Source organism: Haliotis cracherodii, unplaced genomic scaffold (genome assembly GCF_022045235.1).
Source record: "Haliotis cracherodii isolate W230 unplaced genomic scaffold, xgHalCrac1.p SCAF_9, whole genome shotgun sequence".
Classification (NCBI taxonomy): domain Eukaryota; kingdom Metazoa; phylum Mollusca; class Gastropoda; order Lepetellida; family Haliotidae; genus Haliotis; species Haliotis cracherodii.
In genome coordinates, this window is record NW_027266343.1 from 44419745 (window position 1) to 44437958 (window position 18214).

An 18214-nucleotide genomic window follows, 5' to 3' on the forward strand; every position below is an offset into this window, starting at 1 on the left:
TAATCAACAAGCAGTCAACCAAGGCCCCCAGAGTGATGAGCCTACTCCGTCGCCTAATCCTGCAGTGTCTCCGATATAATATTATGTTTAAGGCAAAGTATGTATGTTCCACTGCTAACACTATTGCCGATGCTCTCTCGAGGTTTCAGCTCAAACGCTTCCGAGAGGCAGCACCAGCCGCAGACCAGAACCCCACACCTATCCCGTGCAACATATGGCTGATCTGAGGCAGGAAGCCGGCAGACTCCTACAACAATCTCTGTCTACTAATACATGGGCCACTTACCAAATGTGGGGTAGCACTCTGGTGCTTTGTGGCGGGGTTCTTGTGGGCTACACTGCTAGTAACAAATTAACTTGCTTCCAAATTAATACTCGTGCTTAAGGCTACCTGCTTTTCAGCGGGAACCTTTCCGGGGTTACCTGCTTCTCAGTGGGAACCTTGTCTTTCCCGACTTTTCAGCCGGGGAATCGTAGAATAACATACATTGGGGCAAACAGTTGCCACGTATATGGGCCCGGCGGCGGAAGTCGTCTTGTCAAGCGGTAGCTGACAGTTGGGTCCGCGGCGGGAGCCGCACAATGGTTTTGCTAATGGGGCCGGGCAGTGGGATCTGCTTTGGCCGGCTACCTGGGGCCGGGCAGCGGTAGTCTGACTTAGGCCAGCAGCGTGGAGCTGCTTTTGGCAACGTGGGAGTTGCCAAGCAATGGTAGCGTTTAAATATGCTACCGTGGGGGCCGGACAGCGGTAGCAGTCTCAGGCCAGCAGCGCTAGCTGCAATCGCCGTCGGCCACGCGCGTGGCCATGGCAACGGTAGCATTTTTGGTATATACAATTAGCAGCTAAGTAGCCCACTAGTACCTGCACACCCTCGGCCATTTAACCCAATCTCATCTTCTGTTTTATTACAGGCACGGGCACCAACGGCTCAGTGGCCCGTGCCTCTCCTTGGCATATCGCGGGATAAACATCATATATCTTAGAAAGCAGACAAACAAGGTCAAAAAGTAAATAATTTGAATCAAATTTGCTCAAGCCTTGTCTCAGTTGTTAATGACAAGAGACCTAATCTCACCATAATACCCACAATGGGTGACTGTTCTTGTGACAAGCAGGAGATGCTGGTACCTTATATATGTAAGAATACACACAAGATGGGTGTCACAGAGTACTCAACATTTATTAAATATCCAAAACGATATCAGACCTGGACATGGTTAATTGATCCTGATTGACAGATCATGCATTATGTGATAGAACTCCAGACAATGATTGAATATTATTATGAATTATTTATATAACCATCCATTAGCTCAATATGGACTGTCTTGCTACAACCTCCATATTTATAGCTAAAATTTGGGTGGTACAATAATGGCCTGTGATGTATGTATGTAATGACAGACTGACAATAGCCTCATTCTAAGTGCAACAGCCACAATCTGGGATTATAGACAATATGAGAGTCCTGCAGATCTGTCTGATACGAAGACAGACAAGCCGTCCATCAATAGTTTTTGGTGAGGCCTGCACATAAAAATATTTTGTTTGCAATATTTCTTTAGATTTCTTTATTTTCAATCTTGACTCCTATTGAGTTGGTGTTTTATGGAGCAGTCAGCAACATTCAAGCTAACTCATACTACCCTGTAAATCTGGACTAATAATGGCTTGTTAGTTTTTTGTTTAATGTCGCACTCGGCAATATTCCAGGAATACAACGTTTACCGACTTGGGAACAGATGGCATCCATCAATAACCACTCGATGTTAATAGTCACCTCTTAGCATGGGTGGCCATAGACCAATTGTAATAAAGATTTCACAGGGAGGACCAATTACTGTCCTATATATAGCAAAAATGAAAGTTTACCATTTTGGGACTCTTTTTATAAAAGTTATTATTTAAATTTGTATGACTTTCATGATCACTTATTTTAACATATTTGCAAATGTTACCGACAATAAATATAAGGTGAGCTACAGAACCTCAGTGAACAGTGACACATGGGTGGACTTTTAACTATCCAGTTCTGTGGAAGAGAGATTGTGGATAAATAAGAATGATGATGATGACAATATGTGGTGTGTATCAATTTTTAAATTACTGTATTCTGATTTCTGATAGGGACAGGACATGGTAAAGTCTTCTCCGTTCTGTGAGTGCAGATTCTAATTCTCAGCCATTCGTGCCAAGGTTTCCACCATGCTTACTAGTAAGTCTGCTAATCCCCTGTTACTGTGAGACAACTAATCTCTTCCAGGGTTGTCATCTGGAGAGGTTGGAATATTGATGCAAGTTTTTCAGCCATCTCTTCTCAATGGAGGTGGCCTTCAAGGACATCCTATACAGCACATCAAGTACATCTTTTCCTCCTATGAGTGAGTGAGTGAGTTGGGTTTAACGCCGCTTTTAACAGTATTCCAGTTATATCACAGCGTGTCAGCTTAATGTGGGAGGAAAAGCCAAAGTGATGCAGGTCTAAGACGTTTACCACTTCATTGAAACCCACGAGCACGGGTATGGTGCTGACAAACCTAGAAACATAATTGGGGATTTGAACCCTTAATTATAGGTTTCTGCCCAAAGGACGCAACTCTGCACAGCGAATCGCGGCGTGTTAGACGACTGGGCCACCCGAGCCCCCTTTCCTCCAGTGATACAGTCTTGAAAATGTTCTAAACATATAGTTCCCACAATAAGTAATTCCCACATCATGTTCTAAACATATAGTTCCCACAATAAGTAATTCCCACATCATGTTCTAAACATATAGTTCCCACAATAAGTAATGATGACATCAGTTTCTATCATAATTTTCCTTGAAAGCAGATATGATGCCAAGTTTGGGCCAGGGGTTGGGAACTGTTATCTTCCTGTAGCAGGCCGTAGAGTCATCCCACAGATGACTTCTTTGGTCATGTGGATACGGAGTCCGACCTTGGATCAGAATGTCCGTGGTTGACTTGGAAATTTTGTGGCTGCTACATTCCAATCACTTGTCCTGAACACTTCAGCATGGGAATGCCCGACAGAATGGATCTCAACATATGAAGCAGGTAGATACTGATGGTATAAACAACTCAAAAAAGAGTTATTTAAGATTGTCCCAGTCATCCATGCATCCTTTGAATATTGTATTTTCTTGGGTATAGTGCATAAATGCACAACCCCCTCAAGGGGATGCAATACTTTGGAGAAAAAAAGTTTTTTGAAGTATTATATGCAGTCAAAAATATGTTTTCAACACGTTTCAGATATCATCATATCAAAGGTCAGCTGAGAACTTGGACAAAACATCGATGTCATGTGTACATTGTGCCACATTGGCGTCAGATGGCAGGTGTGGGTATCAGTACGACTGATATCCGCACAAAGGGCCTCAACATCGCCAAGAAATTAGGCATCAAGACTTGCATTCCTCATTGTCAAACTATGCTAAAACACAAATTCATTCCCATTTCAAACCACTTCTCACTGTTTAATGTTGTAAAATCTATCAAACAATCGAAGAAAATGTTGCTGTTTGTATAAAATGTGAATCGTTTGTGACATCCGCCGGCAGAACAACAAACTTAACTACGCATATTCGAAGACACCATCCGACTTTGACAGGAAAGATCGGGTAGCCTACTGGTTAAAGCCTTTCGCTCGTCACGACTAAGACCCGGGTTTTATTCCCGACATGGGTACAATGTGTGAAGCCCATTTCTGGTGTCCCCCGCCATGATATTGCTGGAATATTGCTAAAAGCGGCGTAAAACCATACTCACTCACTTGATCCTGGGTACAGGATGACATCGAGAAAACAGTTCTTCGAAGTTATCATTCCTAAGAAGTATGAAGAAATATAGGAAGAAATATCTTCACAATTGGAAAAGGCAGAGCAGGTAACATTATTAGGCCTAAATATCTAACAAACTTATAAATAATTGTATAATTCATAATCTTATCAGTTTTAAAGGCAGTATTTTTTAGAAATATGATTTATGAATGTATCTTAGTCATCTTTATATTTCAGGATGTATTAATTGTATTTTTGTAGGTGTCATTGACTACAGATGGATGGACATCATGCGCTACAGATAACTACACTACCATCACATCAACCCACATAACAGAAGATTGGAAGTTGGAAAATAATGTGCTACAGACCAGAACATTGAATAGCCACACAGAAATATATCATTTTGACTTTTGAGATGAGTTGGTGCTAAATAATAACACTTCCATTAGTTTATTCCTCTTGGAAAACTCCATGATGATAATGTGTCTTTTCTAGTCAAAAAGAAAGTTTGTTTTTACCCAAATATAATAAAACAAGTCTTAAAACAGGAATTTCTTTATTTTTTCTCAGAAGTTGAAACCATTTGGTTTTGGCAATATATTGTGGTACGTATCGCAATAGACGACTTAGTATAGCAATATATTGCAATACAGGTTCAAGGGGCAATCCCCATCACTACTTCACATGCTGTAAATAAAGTGAATTTATCCGATCAAGTGCATTCTAACTTCAACATGAGGAAAGCGTACACAGTGCAGGAAAAGTAAGACGTCGTCAACAAAGTAAAATGGTGCTTCACAGGCCAGTGTGAGCCGCCGGTCCGGCGTTCCAGCGGGGACCATCAGGGGTTGGATTAAGAATGAGGAAAAACTTCAGTCAGTTGCCGCCAAAGGCCACGATACACAGGAAAGCAGACAAAGAGGGTCCGTGGAGCCGACGACACTACTCCGGACAAGGCCTTGTTCACGCCTTCCCCTTTTGGGTGAAATACTTAAGGTCCAGGCTCAGAAGATGTCAATAAAGATAAACGGGGACAGTGACATCTTCAAGGAAAGTGATTGCTGGTTGTGGAGGTTCCAGCGACGTCACGGGATCAAGTCCATCACCGTCACCGAATCTGCTGCTGCAGCATATCCAACCATACTCAGAGACATCATTACTGCTGAAGGCCTGCATGATGAGCAGATATATAACGCAGATGAGACCAACCTGTACTATCAGATACTCACTGACAAGACTCTTGCCGAGAAAAACGACCCCAAGCAGACGACAGGTTTCAAGAAGGCCAAGCAATGTGTCACAGTGCTCCTTGCTTGTAACAAGACCGGGAATTATATGTTGAAGCCACTTGTGCCCTCCACCATGTGATCCACCATGTGATCTACAACAGTTCAAAGAATGCATGGATGACGGCCTACATTTTCAAAGACTGTTTTTTTATTTAAGAATTCCATGACGGCCGTAAGAGACTACCTCAGACAACAGAAACTTGAAGAAACAGCAATCCTGCTTTTAGATAACTGTCTAGCCCACCCCCGCCTCATCGTTGACTTCACATGACGGCAAAATCAAGGCCATTCTCCTGCCAAAGAATACAACCTCAAATACAGCCGCTGGATCAAGGAATAATAAAAGCTTTTAAATACCACAGCAAGAGGAAACTGATCAGCAATTTGCTAGATTCTGCCACACCCTCAACAGACAGTCGCATTGAAAGACATAATCTTCACGACACATTACGCTTGGAATCAAATTACGAGTACTATAGACAATTGCTGGAGAAAGGAGCTGGGCGATGCCTTTGACGATTTCATTGGCTTCACCGAGAGCAGATATAAGGGATAAGTCTGTTTCTCCCCCCCCCCCCCCCCCCCCTTCCAAAAGTAAGGGTAAGGGTAATAAGGGCAAAGGTCCCTCGTCTTCATCTTCGCCCTCCAGTAACAAGGAGCCTCAGAAGTCGGGGAATCAGGCTAGTAGGGTTCCCGTAGATCAGTCACCTGCACCTTCTATCAATCTGGTTGATATTTCTTCTATCTTGAGGTCGCAGATGTCATCCATGTTCGAGGAGGTCAAGTCCCAGCTCCGCGAGGAGTTAGGGGCGGGGCTTCCCGAATATCGGGTGTCGGACGTGGCCTCGGGGCCTTGTGGAATGCCCGGCGTCAGCGGTGGCAGGCCGCTTGGCCTCGGGGACGACTCGAGACCGGGCTTCAGCTCGGGATCGAGATCGCTCTCCAGCAGAGGGGTGGCGGGCGCTGGCCTGTTCACTTCCTCCGTGCCTGTTTCCCAGGCGGAGCCAGAGGCCGAAGCTTTGACCTGTGGTTCCGTGCCCAGTGGTCAGGTGGGTTCTCTCGAACCCCCAGCACCTCGGGACCAGGATTCGGCTTCGGGCCTAGGACAGCCGGGGGGTCGGAGGTCGCAGGCCTTCTAACGTCCGCTTCCGATACAGTCTTCTTCCTCCCAGGTCGAGGAGTCTGAGTTAACCTTCGGCTCAGAGACTGGGGATGAGGAGTCGATGGAGGAGGGAGAGGAAGGCTCGGAGTCGATGGAGGAGGGAGAGGAAGGCTCGGAGACCCCTGCAGGGTTTTTCTTCGCTTCCTCTCTGCGACACGTGCTGGACAAAATTGTCCAGGTACTGCCGCAGGTGGCTGCCCCCGCTCCTGAGTCGGACCCGTCTGAGTTCCGCCTTCCAGGGGATGCGTTTGCTCCTTGCAAGCCGCCCCAGGTGCCACTCCGTATTCCGTCGTCCTTGGCGCACAAGGTCATCGATCCTCTACGAAGGGCCGAGGTCGTAGTGCTTCTACAGAAGGCAGCTATAGAACCAGTACCCATGGGACAGGAAAACGAGGGTTATTACTCGACGTATTTCCTTGTCACCAAAAAAGGCGGAGGGTTAAGGCCCATTCTCAACTTGAGAAGGCTGAACACATTAATAGAGGTACCGTCCTTCAAGATGGAGACACTGCGTGCAGTGATCTCCGCTGTAGAGACAGGGGAATGGCTGACGTCAATAGGCCTCAAGACGCCTACCTCCATATACCCATACACCCTGAGTTCAAGAAATACCTAAGGTTTTCTTTCAACGGGAGGTGTTATCAGTTCCGGGTTCTACCCTTCGGGATCTCTACAGCCCCGAGGGTGTTCACCAAGCTGATGTTGATTCCTGCCCAAGTGGCCAGATCGAAAGGGCGGTTATGTCACTCGTACCTCGACGACTGGTTACTACGAGCACTATCTCACCACATGAGCCAGATTGCTACACAAGAGGTGTTAGACACTCTGATTACGCTCGGGTGGATAGTCAACCTAAAGAAGTCGGATCTGACCCCAGCTCAGAATCTGACCTTCTTGGGGGCGAATTTCAACACAGAGAGAGGGATTGTCTCCCTAACTCAAGACCCCATTGCCAAGGTCAGGAGCGTAACCTTACAGTTCCTTATCTCCAACAGGCATACTCCTCGTACTTGGCTCCAGTTGCTAGGCAACATGGTGGCGACAGTGGACGTGGTTTGGCGAGCGCGCTTGAGAATGCGACCCATTCAACAAGCGTTGCACCAGTTATGGGCGAAATTTATTATTCATCCAACACTGTTTACATTTAATTCATTAATGTTGGTTGGTTTGTTGTTTTACGCTGCACTCAGCAATATTCCAGCTGTATGACGGCGGCTGTAAATGATCGATTCTGGACCAGACTATCCAGTGATGGATATCATGAGCATCAATCCACGCAATTCATTAATGTAATCTGATATGAAAATTATTAAAAACCTTTAAAAACCTTGTTATGTACATTTATCATGCCAATACTCTTAGGATATAACCAAACTATTTCCTGTACTTCCTAAATGAGTTAAAATATTACATCGGCAATATTGCAGCCATATCGCGATTAATGCACAGAGAACAATGGGGAGTTGGACAACTTGGTACTTGGGGTGCAAGTGTGACATTTCGAAAGTGAGGTCTGCATATTTGCCATGGTTTTCCTGAATCTTGTCAATCACAAGAGTGTCAAAAGGGACAGAATATTCAATGATATAAATGATTTCATTGGATTAATCAAACAGGACAACATCAATTCATTGGCCTGGATAGGTCTCAGGCGGTATACGGGGCTATTCCAAAGAATTTTGTATTTTTCATTTTCCATGACGCCCTCCACATATTCTGGGTCATACCATGGATCGACCTCTGTGTCAAAACCAAAACCACTGGGAAGACGGTAATACAGTGATCCCCCGATATTGCGCTCTTCTATAAAGCGCTACCTCCGTTACTACGAGCGGAATCGCATGGCTCCCAAAATCTATGTGCACTTTTAATACTGAGAGTTTTACACAGACAAGATTGTATTGTTGATTGTTGTTCGCTGTTCGTTGTTCATTTGCACATAACAGCTTTTATCATTTATCGCTGAATCGCTTTTAGCATTATCGCTGAATGGAGTTCTAATAATCTGTTTGAAAACATCTGCGGCAAGTCCAGGAAATACGATTGTTCTACTAGTTAACTTTTCACACTATACATCCTTTGATCTTAGAAGCGCAAACATGTAATAATTTAGAACAACAAGTGAAGTTTATATTCTTAATAAGTGGGCAATCCAATTTGAGGCGACACTGTCAACTCACATTAGTTGCTGTCACAACACGACGGTCATTCCTTTTGATTCGGATCAAGTAACTGTATCAAACCAATTAAACTGGCTTGACATACGTTACTGTATGTAAAGTGAATTTATCAGATCAAGGGCATTCCAATTTCAACATGAGGAAAGTGTACACAGTGCAAGAATAGCTAGACGTCGTGAAGAAAATTCACAGGCCAGTGTGAGCCGCCAGTCCGGCGTTCCAGCGGGGACCATCAGGGGTTGGATTACGAATGAGGAAAAACTTCAGTCAGCCGCCGCCAAAGGCCACGTCAGCAAAGGACCGCAGACGAAGAGGAACCGTGGAGCGGACGACACTACTCCGGACAAGGCCTTCGAGTGGTTCACGCAATCCAGACACTATGGCATTCCCTTTTCGGGTGAAATACTTAAGGTCCAGGCTCAGAAGATGTCGAGGAAGATAAACGACGACACCTTCAAGGCAAGTGATGGCTGGTTGTGGAGGTTCCAGCGACGTCACGGGATCAAGTCCATCACCGTCAGCGGCGAATCTAAATCTGCAGCATATCCAACGATACTCCGAGACATCATTGACGCGGAAGGCCTGCATGATGAGCAGATATACAACGCTGATGAGACCAACCTGTACTATCGGATGCTCCCTGACAAGACTTTTGCCGAGAAAAATGACCCCTGGCAGAAGACATGGTTCAAGAAGGCCAAGCAACGTGTTACAGTGCTCCTTGCTTGTAACAAGACCGGACATCATAAGTTGAAGCCGCTTGTTGTAGGAACATCGAAGAACCCCTGCACCCTCCACCACGTGAACCGCTCTACGTTGCCAGTGGTCTACCAAAGTTCCAAGAATGCGTGGATGACGGCATACATCTTCAAAGAATGTTTTTTTAAGAATTTCATTCCCGCCGTAAGAGATTACCTGAGACAGCAAAAACTTGAAGAAAAAGCAATCTTGCTTTTGGATAACTGCCCAGCCCACCCTCCCCTGCCTCAACATTGTCTTCACAAGACTGCAAAATCAAGGCCATTCTCCTGCCGAAAAACACAACGTCAATAATACAGCCCTTGGATCAAGGTATAATAAAGGCATATCAATCACACTGCAAGAGGAAACATATCACCAATTTGCTAGATTCCGCTATGCCCCCAACAGACTACATAAAGACAGTCACGATGAAGGACGTAATCTTCACAACGCATTACGCCTGGAGTCAAATTACAACAAGCACCATCGACAATTGCTGGTGAAAGGGACTGGGCAACGCCTTTGATGACGATTTCCTCGGCTTCACCGAAACGGACATAACCGAGGCTGTTGCTAAATACAGAGACTATGCTGGCAAAGAAGCCCTCGAGGTCGATTGAACTTCGGTTGAACTTTTTGTCCACATGCGACAATGACCTCCCTACAACAGAAAACAAAACTGATGATCAGCTGATCGAAGACGCCCGATCAAGTAGTGATGATGATGAAGATGAAGATGAAGATGCTGAACCTCTACAGCCGCCTCCGTGTCCCCCGACGTACAGCAGAAGAAGCGGTAGCCGGTTTGGAGGTTTCTATACAATATATACAACAGAACCCCAATAGCTTTTAATACCACGACCTTGCTGCACGCAAAACTCCTCTTGGATATGATGAGGAGGGATGTTGTTAAATCCAAGAAGCAGCAATGCATTACGAATTATTTTAAATGAGCTAACAAATCGATCGGACAATACAGTGTATTTACAATGTACAAACCTGACATGTTTTTATCTTATCTATTGAATGTTGTTGTATGAATGTGTATCTAATGCAATATAAATGTATATATTTCTGTATGAATGTGTATCTAATTTTTTATAAGTGTACTGTATATATTTCTGTGTAAATGTGTATCTATATTTGTATGAATGTGTATGAATGCGCACATTTAAAAAATTCTAGTGCTGGTCAAAACTCTTGTTTTCCGTATTTTAAGCAACATGACCAATAAATGCCACTGAAACACTCCGTACTTGTGTGATGAATAGTGATTGGCTCTTCACTCATAGCGTCTGTTACTATCATTATCGATCGATATTTACATGTAAGTAGACTACTATTACATTGAATGTGACAGTTAAGGCTTGTAAATAATAACAAACGGCGAAAACACAATGGAAATATATTTATTTTTACACTATGAACCTTAAACAACCTGTATCATTGCAATGTGCGAGACAAGGCGAAAATCGTAAGATTGGCCGAGCGTGTTCCACCGCCTTGGTTAAACGGCTCATTGTCTACAATGCCCACCAATTATTTGGACCCCATTGGTAGCGAGGGATCACTGTAAAAGAATCGAGCCACTCCATCACATCCCTTACAATACTATGGTGTTTGTGCCAAAGCCGGGCATCTACTGACAATGTGTTGGACATTAAATTCATAGCATAAATTTCATATTAACATTTTTATGCAAAATCACACATTGACAGTTTCAAGTGGGAAACAACTGGTCCTGAGCAGCCAAAAGAAAGTCTTCTGTTTAACTTTTCAGGCCAGCCTACTTCATCCTAGCGAAGGACTCTGTGTAGTTGCTGTTCTTCTCAACACACTACACATAAACTTGATGTCATTCAGAAAGCATCTCCCAGGAAAATGGAGATGATTATGATTCTTATTATAATTATTATAGGTATGGTGCTCATAAAGCAAAATTGTAAGAGCGAATGAGCAGAGCTCCAGATCGTATCTGCGTGAAATACGCATAAGAAATGCAGAAATACCCAGTAAAATAAAATTCAAACTTATCAAATACGCAACGAACATTACAGATATGCTACAAAAATAAAACTTGTTCGTATCATCAAAATATTGTGAAGTAACCCTGCGTATTCGATTAGCAAATCGGCAACTTATTTTGAAATTATAAACGGGCATTCCGTCAACCTTGCCAAAACTCCACGATGACAGTTACATCATGATCATTTGCCATCACACTTTCTTGTGGAAGTATCATGGTATTTTTGAGTCCTATAAAGCTCTCGAACCAACACGACACCAGTTTGCAGGAACTAGATGAATAGTGTTTTTAAATATTTAACTTAAATACCCACATGTGTAAAAACTAGTAGGTAACAGAAATTTGGATACCCAGATAGAATTACTGATAACCAAAGATTTTAAAATGCATGGATAAAATACCCACAACACCAAAAGCTTATCTGGAGTTCTGGAATAAGGCTTTCAAAACCCCAAGCATCATATTCTGTTATGATCAAAGGATAAACTACAGTTAATTGCAGTGTCTTTTGACAACCTGGCCACCCATGCTCCCTATTATCAAGCCCTGGAGGTGGCAAACCATTGGTTGTTGTTGTGCACAGCTAGATTAAAGCCACACACAAAATATCTCAAGGTTATCCATTTCAAGAAATATTCAAACTTATCAGTTTTTGTGACTACCTGAAGAGGACCTAGCTATTCTGACAAAGAATGAACCAAGGCATATTGGCTCGCAAAAAAAAATCAATATCTAGAGAGACACATATTGTGTGGTAAAATTCAATATCCAATCTATGTTGCAATAATCAGATCAACCACAAGGTAAGAAACCTGCAAATGATTTCCTTCACACTCGGTTCCATTGAGAATACAAAAGAAATCGGAATTGCTGGAACTACTTTCAACCGAAATGCTGTAATGAGGAAGGGTGAGCTGTCTGCCAGAAAGTGTAGGAGATCATGGATATTTTTAAAAAGATGGAGGAAGATGGCCAAGTGTTTGAGGAGACAGGACCATGGTGAACACAAGTGGGTGTGTCAACACTTGTGTAAACGAGGTGGCAAGATCACGGCCTGAACTCTTCTCAAGTACACATGCCAATTTACTGGAGTTGCAGAAAAAGACTGAAGGTCAACGTTTCCAATAGTCCATAAAAATCACATTTACATAAGGGAAAAATATTAACAATGACTTGACATGATACTTCTTGACAACTATAACACACTGAAAAAAAAAGCAAGCAGGAAAAGCTCTAATGGCAAGAATGCATTTTACCAGACATCTTCTGCCATGTTAAGGGATGTGCATGAGCTTCTTCCTTAGTGACGGTTTCTAAATTTTTCAGGCCCCATTTTTTTGTCACCCCGCGAAAATAAGAGGAGGAGAAAGCATGTGGTGTTATGGTTAGTGTAACCAGAGCTAAAAGAGGTTGGTTGGTTGGTTGGTTGTAAATAATCAAGTCTGGACCAGACAATCCAGTGATTGATATCATGAGCATCGATCCATGCAATTGGGATCAATGACATGTATCAACCAAGTCAGCGAACCTGACCACCCGATCCCGTTAGTCGCCTTTTACGACAAGCATAGTCACCTTTTATAGCAAGCATGAGTTGCTGAAGACCTATTCTACCCCGGAATCTTCACGGGTCAGAAAGCATGAGGTGTTATGGTTAGTGTAACCAGAGCTAAAAGAGGGGACTATGCATGACAAACTGGCAGTACCAGCAAGCTCGATTCAAGTCATTTCAACAACATTTTGTCTTCTAAATCAAATTTTAAGACGTGTATCCATCGAATAGTTATTGCTGTACCTCCATTAAGAATCTTTGAATTTCAATGGTAAATCCACATCACATGACAAAACAATAATTTCCAGTGCTGACCTAACAATAGAAAACTGACCCAAAAAGGTTTGGGTAATTGGGGGGACTGACACTCAGACCTCCAATATTGACTTGTCACATGATCACTATTGACCAGTCATGTGATCAATATTGCCTTCGTCTGCTAGAAAACTCCATGGTGTCTGTGATGTGATGTGATGTGATGTGATGCATGCATGCACGGTTTGTCAATGGTCCTGAGGTAGATCTGTAAGAAAGAAGGCTGCCAAAAATGAGAAATTCAGCACTTTTGAAATGAAATGAAATGAAACAGTCATCTTAACATATTAGGGGAACATATAATAAAAATAATAACTCATGGCAAGGTCATAAAGCGAAATCAAGGGCCCTCAGACCTGCCCCCTTCGGTGGACTGACTGGACCTCAGCCTGTGGCGTTAGTCTGGTAGTCCACAACAGGGACTGGGGCCTCGAGTCTTTGTTTTCACATAATGACCCTGCCAAGAGTAATTATTTGTATAATAGAATAGGTAGGTGGGTTGGGGAAGTCCAGGATTAGATCTTATCGTTCATGCCTTGCAGGTGGATGGTTTTGAGATCATATACAACAGTCGGATGAGAGTATACAAGCTCGAAACTAGTAACTTAGATTGCTCTTGGGTCTTAGCCCAAAACCCTTCATTATTTGTATAATAGGTACTAATTACCACAGACTGGGTCCACTAAAAATGGACAATAGATAGTGGAACATATTCCACTTAAAGAATCCCATACAAAAACATCCAGGAGATGTTCACTACTCAAAGTTAAAGAACACCTGATTTTTTCATATTACTCCAGTTCATCTGTCATGCAATGCCATATTAGAGAGTTGCTTGTGGTAGATAGCTACCGGTAGTCATCAAACCAATTTTTTTTAACATCCATCTCTCCTAAGTGATTCCAGATCACATTTGCTGTTTTCCCTCAATTCTTTACTAGAAAAAAAATATTAAAAAATGATACCACTAATTTGCATACCTTTATTTAATTGATGATTAATTCAAAGGTTAAGCTTTGTATACCTCATTCTAAATAAGAAAAACAAAAGAGTAAATTAACAAACAAATGTCAAAATGAAGTTTTAAATAACATGTTATTTCTGGCCTGTCAGCTCAACAAAATAACAAAAAAGGACATTAATGAAAGTAATACATGGTAAGTAAGTATTTGAGGCATTTGTTTACAATGATAACGGTCAATTGCTCGTAATATATTTTCATACCAATTAGGTTTGGTTTGTTGTTTAATGCCGCTCTCAGCAAAATTCCAGCTATATGACGGCTAATACCAATTAACAAATTTAGGTAATTTCTCAAATCTGCACTATGAGTCATATAAATATATATTTTGCCCAACCAATTTTATTACTTTTTTTTGTTGCAGATCTGTCATTTAGAAATATGAAATAAATGCAATCTGTAGAATGAAATAACAGTCAGAAAGCTAACTCTGAATTTGGTTTCATGGACATTTGGCTGTCTGTGGTACAATGCAGTAGTAAAGTTTATCATTGTTCCAAAAAATTTATAAAAAGTAATTTTTATTTTTTAAATAAATATCTGTGAACAAGTATGCGCTTCATAAATGGTTGTGCTTTAATCAGTATCATATATATATATATATGAATGGAAATAAATAAAACATCTATTCAGTCATGAGACGACCATGAAGATCTAAGTTACAATAGGTCTTCAGCAACCCATGCTTGTTGTACGAGGCGTCTAATGGGATCGGGTGGTCAGGCTCGCTGACTTAAATGATGCATGTCATCGTATCCCAATTGCATGCTCATGATGTCCATTACTGGATTGTCTGGTACAGACTCAATTATTTACAGGCCGCCATCAAATAGCTGGAATATTGCAGAGTGCAGCATTAAACAAAACAAAAACAAAAACAAACAAGGATAAGACACACAAACTGAATGTAAGTACTGTAGAGTACATTTATCCATTGAACTGCCCCTTTTGTGAAACATTGCGAAACTACTACTGGTACCTTAAGAACACTATCATGGGAGTTTTGTTTAGAAAATATAATGAATTAATGCAATATTAATAATTCATGTAAGCTTGGAGCCTTTAAATATTTTAGTTTCGTTGTAAGAAGTAAATGGATGGGAAAACATTAAGGGTTTGTTTTTTCATATTTCTTTCTACATACTTCATGGTATTATTTAATGTATTATTCTTATAGATATATTGCATACATTGTTGATGCTTTGTAAATTAAAAAATCATCTAAATGTTGTGTGAACTGTGGGCCCGCTGGCCTATAATTCCCAAACAAATTTGATTGATGGATAATAGAATGGAATTATACGAAAATTAGGCAAATTTTCTATCTAGTCAGGTAGACAATTGAACAGCTGACTGTATTTGAGATGAACTCTTTAGAACTTTAGAGATGAAATAAGACGAGTTCTATGGATGAACAACTTCTTTATTACAATTAGTGCGACGTTTCAGTGTAGATCCTAACACCTTTATCAAGCAAGTGATGCTTGCTTGTTAAAGGTGTTAGAACTCATCTTACTTCACACCAACTTCTAAATGCCACTGAAAGAAACTTTAGAGACAATTCAGAAACTGGTCATCACTTATGTTTGAGTTAAAATATACATATACTCTGCAATATAAAAACGCAAAAGTTATTTTAGATGTACATTTTATATATCACATAAATAACCAATAGATGGTAATCAATTGCAGACCTGTCAACCCTCCTGCATTTTGCGGGAGACTCCCGCAATTTGATTAAATCTCCCAGTCTCCCGCATGATGGACTATTTCTCCCGCAAAACAGAATTCTTCATTATTTAAAAAATTCGCCTCCATTGTCCCGAGAGTCAAAACAATGAACGGGACGTTTGCATCCTGATCTGTCTGGTAGGCTCCTGGATTAGCTACCGTTATCACAGCCACCCGCAGGGGGACCCAGATGGGCCTTTTTCCATTAATCAACTGGTAATTAAATTCATATGGTGAACGATTGAACAACGTAAACTGTTAAGAAAACTTGGATAGTCCTAACAGGTGCCTGAAGGGTTGAACTTGAAATGAAAAATCAGCCAAGTATTCATCACTTCATGAAATGAACTCTTGTCTTCATGTTCTTAGCGTGTTTATTCTTCCTATAATTTAAGAACGTAGATACATATGGCCAGTCCATTTATACATGACTTTATTGGTTATCAGATTTGTCAGAAACTTTGTTAAAACATCAACATACCTCAAAGTTACGTCATTGAACTCTTGGAAATGAAAATAAAATATGTCCTGCAAGCGCCATCTTCAGAAACAACACTATGCGTGATTGGTTGATTCGGTGGTCGAAATAACATTGTAACATAAATGTAGGTATGTTCTCTGATCTGATTGGTTAAAAAGTGTTGTCGAATGAGCATAACATCGCTGAATTTTTGGGGTCTCATCACCGTGTATGTATACATTAATTAATGGAACTATTTTTGAAATCATCAACATGGAGAAACAGATGGAAATTTACCCTGACTTCCACATCGGAGATTTCGATGAAATATTGAGTGAATGGGGCGACGAGACATTTTCTGAGATAATACAAGAATTTGAAGGTAAATGAAATTTACCTTTTTCCATTAATTACAAAATCATAATCATAAATAATGTAATTTTCTTGGGCTTGGCCAAAGGAAAAACAAAACAAAATCAATTTTTAACAGAGTAAAAAACATTTATTGCAACTCTATAATGACTTTCATACATCCACCTAATTTTGTTCTTATTATAACCCACAAAAAGCTGTTGAAGCTGAAAACCGTTCTGAGATGGCCCCCGAACTAGGAAATACAGCCAGCGTTTCCGTAGAGCCCAAAGTTCAAGCGTCCAGTCACCGCTTCGCGTCCCTTGATACAAAAGCAGTACAGGACATCGTGGATAGGAACCTCTCCAAATCTACTGGGAGTTAAAATATTTCGACGTAAGCCATTGAAACATAAAAGAATACATAAACAAATAAAAAAAAATTCCTACGCAGATTCGATCAACATCAGCGAGAGTTACCTCCCTTACACCATTGCCATAATAGCAATGTAAAGCGTGACCAATGTGTCATCGCAAAAATTGGCAATAATATAACGAGATTGACCAAAATCTTAACATAAATTAAATATTTCGTTTTGTAAGATTTGAGATATGTTATACTAAATGGATATACGGAAATTTCATTTAAACACGACACCGTAATAATAACGAAATACTCCCACTTACCGTCACATTTGTACCCTGAACACGGCAATCTTTTCACTTCCAGAATGGCTTGGTTTCCGAGGTTTTGAACCCACGTTCGAAGAGCTTCCTGCTTTTCAACTGAATGAGAGACTGAGGTTCTTTTATGCCGAAGTCAGAAATGCTGAGGGAGAACTTTACTCAAAATCGAGTTTTGTTGGGTTGCGTGCTGCCATACACAGGCACATCAGGGGGCCGCCATTTGAGCGCAGCATAAACATTATCCAAGACCGGGAATTTCACACTGCAAACTGCCGTCACTTTACTGTCAAACGCAGGTATTGAATCGCGAGATTTGCAGAATTACCGGCCACAAATCCGATGAATCGTTGAAGTCGTATTCCATTGACTCGTGCTCGTCTCAAAAACGACATTATTCGAACATTTTTCAGAGACAGGAGCAGCTCGCTAACGAACGTAATTTGGTACCTGTCATAGATACAAATATCCTGCCACTGTCCACTGCTCCCGTGAGTAATTTCCAGGTTAATTCTTCTGCTAATTTCCACGGCCTCTCTCACATATGTTATTCCACTGTAACAGTAAACAACTTTTTCAATCCCAGCTAAGCTGCATGTCTGAAATTTCGCACGTTTGACGTCTCTTGTCACCACCTCAGTTTCAGGCGAGTTGACACTCTCTTGTACAGGGGCCAAACAGTATGTACGTCTTTTCTAATTTTGATTATTTGTATTTCATAGTTACGCATAACTACAAATTACAAGTAAGATGAGGAACTGTGATAAAGAATTGAATTTGTGATATTTCCTGTTGTTTGTTTATTTTCTGAGAAATGAGCTTGAACATGTGACCACCCCTTTCGTAAAATGGACCCTCATTATTGGAGTACCTCGAAACCATTGATCGGTTTCGCGGCACCCCATATCATGCAGC

At 41.4% G+C, this 18214-nt stretch overlaps 1 protein-coding gene and 1 pseudogene across 1 annotated transcript; both read left to right on the forward strand.

Moving 5' to 3' along the window:
* The first annotated feature begins 4522 nt into the window (after positions 1–4522).
* LOC139451907 (tigger transposable element derived 5-like) lies at positions 4523–5156 on the forward strand (annotated as a pseudogene).
* Positions 5157–8555: 3399 nt separating this feature from the next.
* Positions 8556–9472, forward strand: LOC139451908 (tigger transposable element derived 5-like). The gene is given in 2 exon segments (XM_071233195.1): positions 8556–8601; positions 8604–9472. Coding segments are annotated over 2 exon segments (915 nt in total).
* Positions 9473–18214: the final 8742 nt, after the last annotated feature.